Below are 13,836 nucleotides of genomic sequence, written 5' to 3'. Positions count from 1 at the left end.
AGCTTAACTTTGATATGGACCATCCAACGTTTGAGCAAAACCTGTAAAGTGGGTCATCCATCATGCAAGGCCTGTCTTGGATGTGGACCATTTCATCATTGGGGGCCCACCTTGATGTAACCCATCCATCATGTGGGCTCACCATCAATGCTAAATATCCTTTATGTGGGGCCCCTCAATGTTCAATACCCATCGCCCATCACGTGAGTTCCACATTTGATGTGTCCCTATTGTGGGCCCTACCTTCAAAGTGGATTGTCCATCACGTGGGGCCCAATTTTGATATCCACCATTCATCACGTGGGGTGCACCATTTATGCGGATCATGGATATGCGTCATCCATCATGCGAAACCTTTGATGTGTACCGTCCATTAAGTGGGGCCCACTTGATGTGGACCATCCATTACGAGGGGCCACACTTTGATGTGGGTCATCCATCATGTGAAGCCCACTTCGTCTATTATGTAGGCCCACCTTGATGTCAACTAACCATCATGTAGGCCCACCTCCAATGACCATCTTCCATCAGGTGGGTCCCACCTTTGATGTGGACCGCCCATCAAATGGGGCTCACTTGATATGGATATTCTGTTATGTTGGGCCACACTTTGATGTGGCCCATCCATCATGTGAGGCTCACGTTCAATATGAGTCATTCATCACGAGGGGCCGACCTTTGGTGTCCACCATCATCATGTGGGTCCCACCTTGTTGGAGATCATCTATTATGTGGGGTTCACTTGATGTGGACGGTCCATCATCATGTGGGGCCACATTTTGATCCGAGCCATCTATCATTTGGGCCCGCCTTTGATGTCCACCATTCATCATGTAGGTCCCACCTTTATTGTGGACTGTCCCATCATGTGGGGCCCAACCTTCAATATGGGTCATGCATCATGTGGGCCAACCTTTAATGTCAACCTTCCACGACTTGATCCCACATTCAATTTCAATCATCCATCATGTTGGTCCCACATTTGATGTGGCTGTCCATCAGGTAGGGCCCGCTTGTTGTGGATCGTCCATCATGTGAGGCCACACTTTGATGCAGGCCATCCAGCATGCAGGGCTCACCCTTGATGTGACCGTGCATTATGTGGGCCCACCTTTGATGTGGACCATTAATGTGGGGCCCACCTTCAATATGAGTCATTCATCATGTGAGCCTACTTTGAAGAGATTGTAAAGAGAATTAGGGGGCCTACTTTAAAAATTAGCTGAAAATTGTACCCACTTAAGCTAAAATAAACTATTTTTCAAAAAGTAATTCACTGGCAACTTATAAAATTAAAGCTTATTTGCTAATTTCTAAATAAATAAGCCTCCTAATTAAAGTTTTACCAAACAATCTAAAAGCTTAATTTTTTAGAAATAAGCCAAAATACTCCTATTTGCAGAGACGCCAAACGTCCTAAAGAGTCGCAACTTATTTCATAAGTGTTACGCGTGGAGCCTACTATAGTGTGGGAGGAATCCAAATCGTTCATCAGGGTAGCCGTATTTGGATGCTCCAAAGATTAGGCTAATCCAATAATCATGTGGACCAGCAGGTGAATTTGCAATTTTTTGGGTCGTGGTCACTTTGATTGGATAAGCCTGAATTTGGGGCTTTCCGTCATCTTGGTGGGTTTCATGTAATGAATGGATTGGATGGCATACACATGACATCGGTGGGCCCATGCATGCAATTGTCAATGAGTAGGTGAATAACATTTACATGAAGGTGAATAGCTTTTTACTGATTTATAGCATGTAGAGTATTCTACACGTACAAGCGAAGAACTGGCACCTGAATCTGAATACAAAAAAATCACCTGATATGCGGACAATTCAGACCAGTCTGGCCTGTGGTTCAGTCAGCATTAGCCATTTGTACTTTGATTCCCACCGGGAACGAAGAATTCCCCATTTAGATGGAAAGATCCGAAACAATCAATGTTAAGAACTGATTGGGTTGAATGTTATCCTCGATTTCCTTCCTTTTAGCAGGCTGGCTGTCTCCCACAAACTGAACGGTCAAGATTGTCTTATCATGGATATCAGACCATGTACCCCATCTTGTGAGTGGTGAAGACTAACGCATTTATTTTGTTGGTGTCCTTTTCGCCAATGATTGAACCCCCTCTTCGATGGGACGTGGCCCAGATAGTGCACATTCATAGTGGGGCCCACTTGGACTGGACCTCGATATCACACATGCATGCCACATTTGTATGCCCATGGCATCAGCAAATGCTCAGCTGCAGCATTCAGCCACAAGGAGATGCTTTGAAAGTGTATGGTCCAAACTACAATGTAAACAGCATAAGTTTTTATTAAGTGGGTCCTACATGATCAATGGTTTAGATTTGACAGTGTAATTATTTGGACTGAACATATGAGTGAGCCCATGATAGTTGTGAGCAGTTGGGTTGCTTGGCATCTTAGATTTGGTGATAAATGAGGGTATTTCAAATTTAAGTAGCTACTTTTTGTCTTTAGCATTTCTAAATTTAAGATAAATTAAATTTTATATTTTTATATATATATATATATATATATATATATATATATATATATATATATATTGGTGTGTATATACTGGTGTGTTTTGATATCTCAACAAAATATTAGGATTTCATGTAATCCAAATGAAATGCCTTTCTTGACTACTTTTTAATAGAAGGAGAGTAGCACTAATAACAAAAGTGTCATTAGGCTACTAATCTATTATACATATATACAGTAATTTAAAATATTAAAGATGATTTGAGATATCACATATTTTGATGAATATATTAAAAATTTTCAATACATTCCAATTCCTCCCATTTACTTTATCTAAACAGAATATTTAATTTTTAAATGTATTTCATTTACCTATATCCAAACACAATTAAGCAAGTCATTTAATCCCAATTCATTTACCTCCAATTTCATTACCCAATTACCTCCATTTACAAGCTTCCAAACAAGCAAGCACACCAGAGGACTTGTGATTATGAACTCATTCACCATTGTGCATCCCATGTGAAGAGTCAGTCTCATAGCAGAGCTCCAACCATGTGTAACTTTCATAAACAAAATTTGTGCTGGTTTTTATTTGCTTAAAAATTCTTTCTTAATATTTCTATAACTTTTTTTGTGGCCGCTTTTTCCGATATCAAAGAATCCGAAAACAAAATTGTATCATTGGCCAATAGCTTATGGAGTTTGCTTTAGTACAGTTTGAACGAGCTACGTCTACTGAAAGCCTGCAAGTTGAAAATGCATTAAATGTGTTTTAGTCATTGATTTATATATGTGATTGAAATAGATGGTTAAGATTGAAAATTATAGATGGTTAATAAAATTAAGGTTTCTTAGCTTTAAAATAACATATAATTATGTAAATGCATTTAATGAAGTTGATTTTGATTTTGTAAGAGAAAATTTGATCTCTCTCTAAATTTCTAGAAAGAGTGCACGATCTGCTGAAGGTTTGCTTTATCCGATTGAGCTACTAATGGATCCCACATAAATAGTGATCAGGGTTCTCATAAATCCATTGTTGATTACGGGATTCCAAATTCTATTTATATTTATGTTGATTTGTTTTCGCTATGCACTCACAGCAGTAGCCCGTATATTAAACCACCTGCCTTAAAAACATCTAATGCACATGATCGTTCCTAATCCATGCCAATTAAAATCTCCACAGTCATACATGAAATAAATAAGGGTGCTAAAATTTTAATAATAGAGCAAAAGTAACAAAATCATCCCTATATCACTATCCAAATGAATTCAATTGAAAAAAAAAAAAAAAAAAAAAAAGAGAAAACACAAACATAACATAATCTTCACATCTGACATTTTGGCCATCAAATCCCCGGAGTGAAGATAATTCAACGTCATCTAAAATAGGAGGGAATAGCCAAGGGCTAGCGTAGCTAACAAGCACCTTCTACATCATTATAGATGTCCAAAGGAAAAGCAAACCAGCCAAACCGGACATTCCAATCCATGCCATGCCATTAGCGCCATTGTCGCTGCCTGGAGTACCTGTAACGTAAGTTTTTTGAGACAGGTTAGATATTATAGGTGGAGATGTTGAGATTGTCTAGTTCTCACTCAGGGAGACTTTGGATCCTAAGTTACTTTGGGAGCGTTTGGATTTTAAGTTACTTAAGATACGTTATGTCTACCTTAAGTAGCTTATCTTGATTTCTACTTATTAAAATGAAGTAATTAAATAACTTTAAATAATAAAAAAAATTTATTTATAATTGATCATAAATCGAAGGTACTTATCTCAAATAAGTTACTCATTTACCATTGCGAGTAGAAAAAATAAAAAAAGAGACTAATTTAGTGGTATCCAAATGAGCCCTTAGTGTGCCATTGACTTATCAAACTCTCCCAACTTTTACTAGAAACATTTTCTATAGGTTTTAGTAGGGGAAATCATTCCAAGCAAAAACTAGGAAAATAAGAGTACTAAGAAATTAATAAAAATTGAAAAAAAGAATGTAGACAAATCAATGTTCGAAATATCGGTATCACGTTATGTATCGCACCTTTGGAATACGGATACGTATTGATTATCACATGGGATATATTGGTTATATCGCGTAATGTATCGCTATTGTTGAAAACATGAGGAAATAGTAAAAATTGGTCGAATTTTTCAATAAAGTTTCATTAATTGTTAAAAAAGATATCAATACACATTTACAAATCAAAACATTACAAAAAACAAGTACACATGATAAGCTTTCTTTGTATGGGGTCATAATCTATGCGTTGTCTAACTAAATTAATATAAGTATATTCAAAGTCTATTCAAATAATTTATAAATGTAAGAAAATATATGAAAACACAAGCAATACATTCAAAAGCAAAAGAAGAATCACTAGATTAGATTACATATATATTTTATTTTGATTTATTTTTTCAATTTTCTACAACTCAATCATTTTCCTCGAAATCTTAAAATTGAAGTTCTCAATCCATAATATATCCGATCGAACATGTGTGATATATCTGACTAGTGTGTTTCATATCACACATGTAGAATACAAGATATATCATGGGATATATCGGCCAATATTGTCGATATTTAAAACATTAAGACAAACACCTCCTAATAAGAAAAGTTGAGAATTTTGTTTTTTATAAAAGAAAAATCAGGTGGATCCAATGCTTAAGTTGACTCCACCAAAAATGACTTGCATTTAATGCAATTGAAGCTTATTATTTGGTATGGTCCACTTTATCGGCAGATCTTGCTTCATTTTTTGTGCACATACATTAGAATGAGACGAGACAAGGGATGGACGGCATGTATAAACAGGTATAAATCAGAGCTGCCCGTTTGTGGCTAGAGCCGCTGGGTAGGACGTAATTCACGTCCATAGCCACCAACTGGATGGATCCCGCATTCAGGGATTCTCCCATGATCCTGACCGTCCCTATTTTTGTTACTATCGCAAATAACTTATTATCCCATTGTTGTGACTTCAACGGTGATCCTCACCTTTTGATTTTTAAAGTTGATTGTGAACCATTCAATTTATTTTTTTTCGCTTTTCTAAATTCATCTGCATTTACGGTGGCCCTTGTGACAAAGAGTCACAACATGGATTGAGCCAGTAAATCCCGGCCTCTGATTTAAACCCCATCACAGGTGGGCCTAGCAAAGTCAGCATACGGATTTCAGAGAAATAGTACCAAATGGAGACGCTACCACATCACACAGGGCAAAGCGGACACAAGATCACTAGACGTTCCGCCTTCTGGACCATTCTTTGGTTAGCTCACAGTAGCTAGACATCTGGAACGGGACGATCCCATCCATCTGATTGGTGGCCTTCATATCAAAATGCTTAATTCACCGTTGCCAGATTTGTGAGGCTTTTATCAATTGCGGACAGAGGCCAGAGGGTGGACGGTCTTGATCCCTTGCCACGTGTACGGTGAAAGAGGGTACACATCATTTTCTCCATATTGTGAACCGTGTGCTCCACAAACATGACACTTCACACGGGGCACCTTATGCAGACCGTTCAGACTTCAGAGGGCGGGACCCACTGCGTATGGAGGCGTTCTCCAGGAACCCCATCGAACGATCCATCATTCTGAATTGGGGAATTCTTCCCCAACTGGGAAATTATCCACTCTGGACCGAAGCCCACCAGATGAATGGTTTGGACCAAGGACCATTTATTAAGTGGGTCCCACCACGAAGATGCCTATTAAAAAACTTCGGCTGGTATTCTCATCAGGTGGGCCAGACGTAGACATTGAACATGTGTGCCCCTTGATACGTGGACCAGCCTGATTTTTGGGCTAGGGGACCTGATGATCTGCTGGAACATCATACACATGCCAGATGGGCGAATATCCCTGACCCAAAATTAAGCGAGTCCACTAATCAGCTTGGCCACGAATCCATACGAATGCAGATCATTATATGGACCGTTCTGATTTCTGGGCCAGGTCATCTGCAAGGTACGGTCACTTGATGAATGGCTACATGCGGTGGATCGCCTCAAATTTCATCTTATTAGGATGGTGTTTGAAAGATCTGTCGTGTCATGGCATGCTGCGAGTGTATCCATTTTGGGAGTACGCCTCCACAAGCAATTAAGGAGTGGCTGAGAAATCCGATCCGTTCATCTAGTGAGACGCGCTTCGTAATTGATGTAGATCTAAAACTAGGGAATACGGATCCTCTGTTTGCGTCAAGCAGCAAAATTGTGGTTGTTGCAATCTAATCGGACCGTATGATCATGTAATTGCATCGATAATTGAGATTGACCGATCACTATTCAGCAAACGAGGAAAAGGCAGGAAAGTCGGCAAACAGAGGATCCGGACTCAAAACCAGGATGGTCCGGTGAAAGGCTTCGCCACAAGTACAAGATGTTCGTGGCCCTAGGTCAATTTCCAGCCGTCAATCTTTCGTCTGTGGAGCACACCTGATCACCGGACCTTCCTAATTTTTCGCCAGGCGTTGTCCACTATAAGAACTAACCGGACCTCGTCCACACGTGCCGCTTCGCATTTCTCGTGTGTGAGGGAGGGAGATTCGTACCTGGAGGTCCACCGGCGGTGGGAGCAGGGGCTGTCCAAAAAAAAAAGAAAAAATCAGCACAAAATTTTCTCTAGCTTAGGCCTCCTAGCACATTAGGACATAGGTCAATCCAGACCGTCTAAATCGTGGGCCCACTTTCTGCATAGTCGAAGACATGGCCATCGATGGTTGAATAAAGTGGCCAGCAGAGGAATTCGACGGCCATATCAGACTACCAAGATAAGTAGATTTCCGGACAATGCATCATCCACAATAGGGCCCGAAATTGAACTGCCTGGATCGACTTATATTTAGCGACGAGCACGGATGATGCGTCGCCTGCCATTTAAGAAAGGGAAAATGGCAAACCGAAACGGTAAGGACGCTCATCCCTGTCTCACCACGCGATCATCTAAACCGTTCATCTAGAAGCTCCCACCTCATATACGCCAAATGCAAAAAATCTCAGTGACCAGAGATTAATTGCGTCCGTACATAAGGTTGTGATGAAAGATCTACGATGAGCGAGATCGTCGCCATGTAGCCCTTACAACGCTAGACCATCAAGATGAACGGTCTGGATCATCCAATAAAAAAACAAAGAGACGCGGGAGAAATAAAAGAAACCTTTGCAAAGGTTGACATCGGTGGTGACGCCGCAGTGCTTGGGGAGTTCAAGTGCTTGCGTGATGTTGATGTTGAGGGATTTGAAGACATCGGGGCTATTGAAGAGGTTGCAGAGGCACTCAAGGTCGTTTTGGACGGCGTCTCGTATCGAGGTGCAGCACGTTTCGGAGGGCTTGGTCGAGTTCAGGTACTGAGCGCATGGTACAAGCTTCGCCGCGCATGATGGCGCGTTCTGACCCGTCACAACCCCCACCGAAACCAACGCTGCCAACACCAACACCGAAACAAAACCACTGCCCTTGGAAAATGCCATATCTCTCTCTCTCTCTCTCTCTCTCTCTCTCTCTCTATCTATCTGTCTTTCTCTCTCTCTGTAGCACCAACCCACTAGGGTGATTTATAGATTTTTTAGAGATGATTTTTCCAACAAATATTAATTTATTAATATTTTTCTTAGTTAGCTATTCTTATTTAAAGATGACAATTTTTTTTGTAGCTTTTCATTTTTATGTTGTCTTTTGACCACCGAGGCAGCAAAAGACCACGAACAGTCGCAGCTTATTCTACAAGTGTTACGCGCGGAGCCCACCATAGTGTGGGAGGAATCCAGACTGTTCATCAGGGTAGCCCTACTAGGAAATTTGGACGTTCCAAAGGTTAGATCTATCCAACCATCATGTGGGCCAGCAGATGAATTTTGAGGTCGTTGAGTGGTTGTCCGTTTTTTCTATGGTGTTGGCCACCTAATGATCGTATAAACCTGATTTTGGGTAATGGATTTCATATATTTGGGGTAATGGATTTCATATAATGAGTGAATTAGATTGCATACACATGACATGGTGGGCCCACGCAAGCAATTGTAAATTGGTAGTTTAATAACTTCTTACTTACAGATGAATAGCATGTAGGGTATTCTAGAAGTAGAAGGAAGCGGATTGGCTGGTGTACCACACATCAGCTATATAGCTGGTGTAGGTACGTGTCGTGCGAAGACGAGCGCCGACGCTCCGAGTTGTACGAACGGTTCAAAGGAGATCAAAGTTACATGGGCCTAAAATGATGTATTTATTATATCCATACTGTTCATCCACTTTTAGAGATCATTTTAGAGCATTATACAAAAAATAAATCATATCCAAAGTTCAAATGGACCACACCAAAAATAGCAGCGAGGATGATGATTTTGACCGTTGAAAAATTTGTAGGGCCTACCATAACGTTTATTTTCAATCCAATCTGTTAATAAGGTCACAAATACATGGATGAAGACGAAAAACAAATTTCATATTGATCCGAAACTTCTGTGAACCCCAAAAGGGTTTCAATGGTAGATGTTCAATCCCCCACTGCTTTTTATAGTGTGGTCAACTTGATCTTTAGATCTGTCTTATGTTTCCGCTCAAGCATTAAGACGATCTCGCCAAATGGATGGACGGTTTGGATATAACACATACCTCATGATGGGACCCACAGCAGTTGCTGACTTCAATACAACAGCTATATAGCTGGTGTGTGGTACATCAGCCAATCCGCTTCCGAATACAAGAGATTGTGTGATATGCGGACAATTCTGACTAGTCGGACCTATGTTTCGGTTAGCATTAGCCATTTGTTCTTTGATTCCCACCGGGAATGAAGAATTCCCGGTTTAGATGGGAAGATCTAAAACAATCAATCACAAGACCTGATTGACTTGAATATTATCCTTGAATCATACCTTTTAGCTGTCTTTCTTCCACAAACTGAACGGTCAAGATTGTCTTACCACTGAAGGGATCAATGGCCAATGGTCTGAATACCAAACCATGTGCCCCATATATACTGTGAGGAGTAAAGACTCACGTTTTTGTGAAGTACGTTCACGTATTAGGTTTGAACAGGTGGGGCCATGGTTCAACAATCCAAAATATTCACGTGACCGACCTCATGGATCATGACCCGTGAAGAAAGAATCCTTGGGATTTGAAGCGCCTGATTTGAACTTTTGTTCGGTGAACGTGAAACGTTGAAATGATTTCGTTCTTGAACCTCCCTCTTAGGTGAGAGATATTTCATGGGTGGCCCACCCATAGCAGCAGGGCTTGGTTTGGACCACAGAACCATGAAAGGCCGATCCCGTATAAACTCAAAGGCTAGAAATACTGTGCAACCTTTTGGGCTCTGCAAGCCAGCATCGGATGGGACGTGGATTGGGTCCTACCCTTTCCAGGATGGATGGCCTCTGCCGTGATGCATGTGTTTTATCCACGCCGTCCATTCATTTTTCCACATCTATTTAAGGTATAAGCCCAAAATTGAGGCGTATTCAAAGCTCTAGTAAATACTACAGGAACGAGTGATGATAACTAGGGGCGTACATCCGGTTGAACCACGTTGAGCTAGCCTCAACTTGACTCGGCTTGGCCACTAGCTGACTTCTGCTCGAACTCGGCTCGGCTCGGTCCTCAAGCCTTATTGGTCAGCTCAGCTCGGTTCGGTCAGCATCTTGGGCCAATTCGAGCCAAGATCGAACCGAGTTTGCCGTTGCAGCATTATCACAAACACCTGGATTGCACCTTCAAAATCTCATTGTATTTGAGACAACAATAATGGTTTTACAGGTATTTTATCAAACGCTTTCTAAGCAACATAAAAAAAAAAAAAAAAAGAGTATTAGTTTCATATACATACCTTCCTTGCCACCGGCCACACTTTTTTGAGTCATTTCATCAAACATTTGTTGAGCAACATCAATATCAAAGTAACTACGTCATCGAACTGGTTCGATCTGAGTTCGATTCGAGCTGGGTTCGATCCGAGTCGAGTCGAGCTAGGCCAGCTCGAACTCAGCTTCGAACTACGTCAAATTGAGCTTTTTTGAGTCGAGACGAGCGAGCTAACCGAGCTAGCTCGGTTCATGTACACCTCTGGTGATAACGACACCCGTTGTTGAAACTTCTTAGGGCCCACTGTGATGTTGATTTACCATCTAACTTGTTCATAAGATCACATGGAAGGTCACATGGACTTGGATGAAGTGAAAACACATATATCAGCTTGGTCAAAACTTCTACTGCTCCCAATAAGGTTTTAACGGTGGGCGTTCAATTCCCACCGTGTGGTCCACTTGAGCCTTGGATCTGCCTCATTTTTGAGCTCATACCCTAAAATAATCTTGGAAAATGAATGGCCAGCATAGATGATAAACCCCACGGAGCCCCAATCTGGGGAAACGGATTGGCTACTCCCCCGCGGTGGCTGGTGGTCAGTGCTCTATGGGCCCCACCATGATGTATGTGTTTCATCTCTGTTCATCCATTTACAAATAATTTTAGGGCTTTACCCCAAAAATTAGAGGGATATAAATCTCAGGTGGACCACACCACGGAAAACAATATTGATCGGATATCCACTATTAAAACCCTCCTAAGGCCTTCTGTATTGTTTATTTGACATCCAATATGTTGATTAGGTCATATAGACCCAGATAAAGGGAAAAAACAAGATCAACTTGATCCAAAACTTTTATGGCCACCAAAAAGTTTTTAATGATCAACGTTCATTCAACATCATTTCCTGTAATGTGGTCCACTTGAGATAGGGATATACCTCATTTTGGCCTCTTACCATAAAATGATCTAGAAAAATAAATGGACGGCATGGATGAAACACATACATCATGGTGGGACCCACAGAGCACCGACCATCAGCCATTGGCTGGTGGCAGGGGTACTACCCAATCCGTTTTCCCAATCAGTACCCACTCCTTCCTGGAAGGGGCAGGCCCAATCCCCATCCCATCGGATTATCCCTCGGACTGAAAGACTTCGCGTTGGACAGAAATTACCTGACTACCCTTTTATAAACGTTGGGTGCGCGCGGCGCCGCGCATGATGGCGGGAATGTCGCTTTGTCGGCTTTATTATGATGGTCTATAGACGGAGAAAGGTCCAACAATGTGAATTAAATTATTAGTCCTGTTGAATTTGAGGCCATGCTCACAAACTTCATGGCTGGCCATTCGGATACCTGCGGAGGGAAGCCAAGGTGTCCATGGTTCCTTTCACCAAGGTTTTAAGTCAGCCGGTATGGTATTGTTCACCACCGGTATAGCCCACGTCACCCCTCTATAGGGCTGTTTTGGGCCGATACAGGCTAATATAGTCATTAACCTTCAAGTGTCATGTTTAGACGCTACTAATCTTCAAGTGGTCTGCATGCCCATATGTCAATGTCATTATATGAGCATCTATTTTAAGCTCCCCACATAACCACGTTCTATTTTTACACCATGTCTCAAACATGATAGCTAGTCCAATCTACCATAATGATTGATAGCCTATCCAAGACAGCACGAGCCAAACGTCTGTCCAAAAAACAATTTTGCTTGCATTCGAAAGGTCTACCCAAGCCCTAAGGTCATGTTTGGATGTACCAGCTAATTGTTATTGGTTGGACCACCATGTATATATGTTTGATCATTGCTTGGATTTTGGATCCATGGATGTGTTGTTTTAATATAGAGTTGCAATAGTGCAAGTTTATTTTTTAGCTTGACCATTTTTTTATTAGTGTTTGTTGCTATGAGATTTTAGTTACTAAAGTTTGAGCTTGGTTCAAGCTTTTAGGCCTGTTTGGCCGGGCAGGCTGGATTGGATTAGATTGTATTAGAAGGGATTGGAAGGAGTAATCCCGGGATTGGCCGGGCGTGCCAAACAAGCACGATGAAATTTTGCCTGGATTGGAGCAATCCCATGGGATTGCCAGCAATCCACTGACATCACCATCATTACCTTGAAATCTACCCAATCCTTCCTAATCCCACCCAATCCCATGATTTTTGCATGGGACATGTTTGGATGAACAAATTGGAAGGGATTGGCTGGGCGTAATCCCGGGATTGACCAGGCGGGCCAAACATACTTGGTGGTAGATTCCCTGGATTTAGCAATCCCATGGGATTGCCTGCAATCCACTGACACAGCCATCATTGAATGCAATCCACCCTATTACAATCTAATCCCGTGGGATGGGCCTGTCCAAACACGCCCTTATTGATTGATGGTGTTGGAAAATTATTCAATTCGTGGAAAGAGCTTCGAGCATTGGAGGATCTAGATGCAAGTCTTGTTTGGGTACGAGGAGATTTGGGATGTCATCGATTAATTGTGGATTTGTAAAACTAATGGATATCAAGTCTCTCAATGAAGCATTGATGGAAATTTGTGAGCAAGATTCAAAGGCTCTCTATTTTACACATCAAACAGGGGATGTGACCATATTTTAAAAGGTACCAATCTGGGAACAACTAAAAAAGCTTAAGTTATTTTTTTAAATTCCTACAAAGAAGTTGAAAAGGTTAAAAGAGTAAGCTTTCAAACATTATTACTATGTTTTTAGATTTTGGAGCTGGAAAAATCAAAATGTACTTTTGACTATTGCACGTGCAGATTAGTCATACGAATGGTATGAAGGAAACTGGTGAAAAGATGAAAGATAATGAGGTCATGAAAAAATTTGAATACATATTAAAAACTATTGAGGAATTAATAGGATCATTGTAGGTCCACGAGCAATAAATCAATCAGAAATATGAAAGAATATTAAAAAGCACTTTTAAAATCTAAGCTTCAAAAATGAGAGGGAAAATGTCATGATTGAGGTGGTAAAAGTCAGAGAGGTAAAGGGTTTGGAAATTAAGGATAGGAAAATTATGCCCAAAGGGCAATGTGGAAGAGGAACTACAAATCGTGTAGTCAATGCTATAGTTGAAACATGTATAGTTATTATAAATATAAATGTAGTGGGTGGTATTATTTTAAATGCCGAAGTATTTACTAGACTATTATTGTGTAATGTTATTGATGAGGAATACATTAACATATGGGTTTTTTTAGTGTAATAACTATTGATGCAAAAATCTAGTTCACTCTTTTCTGACCTTTGAGTACCTGCACAAGAAGAAGACAAAGGAGACCCTGGCTAGAGCAGGGGACCCTCCGATGCCAAAGTCAGGCTAGGAATCTGGGTCTGGTAGTATTGAGGAGTTTTTAGTGAGAAATTTTGCATACCTTTCACTATAGGTGAAGTACTTATTTATAGCTTTTTGAGGTTGATAGCGTATATGGCAATTACTTTTAAATGGTGATTAGGTATTTAAGAAGATATCTTCTTCCGGACGTGTC

At 40.8% G+C, this 13,836-nt stretch overlaps 1 protein-coding gene across 3 annotated transcripts in view; it reads right to left on the bottom strand.

Annotated features, from left to right (window-relative positions):
- The window catches only part of LOC131233222 (non-specific lipid transfer protein GPI-anchored 9), a 49,076-nt gene extending 41,054 nt beyond the window's left edge, over positions 1-8,022 (bottom strand). For 2 of the 3 annotated variants that reach the window (XM_058229868.1, XM_058229869.1), the window contains exons 1-2: positions 7,670-8,022; positions 7,064-7,093 (exon numbers count right to left, since the gene is read on the bottom strand). In XM_058229868.1, coding sequence (XP_058085851.1) covers positions 7,064-7,093; positions 7,670-7,982 — 343 coding nt within the window. In that variant the 5' untranslated portion in view covers positions 7,983-8,022. Of the gene's footprint in view, positions 1-3,696; positions 4,029-7,063; positions 7,094-7,669 lie in introns of those variants that run through there. The other variant, XM_058229866.1, reaches the window with a different exon arrangement.
- Between the last annotated feature and the right edge of the window lie 5,814 nt (positions 8,023-13,836).

The sequence above is a fragment of the Magnolia sinica genome, chromosome 18, assembly GCF_029962835.1.
Source record: "Magnolia sinica isolate HGM2019 chromosome 18, MsV1, whole genome shotgun sequence".
In the NCBI taxonomy this organism is placed as follows: Eukaryota; Viridiplantae; Streptophyta; class Magnoliopsida; order Magnoliales; family Magnoliaceae; genus Magnolia; species Magnolia sinica.
Note: the sequence above shows the minus strand (reverse complement) of the source record. Positions and strands in the feature narration are given on the sequence as shown.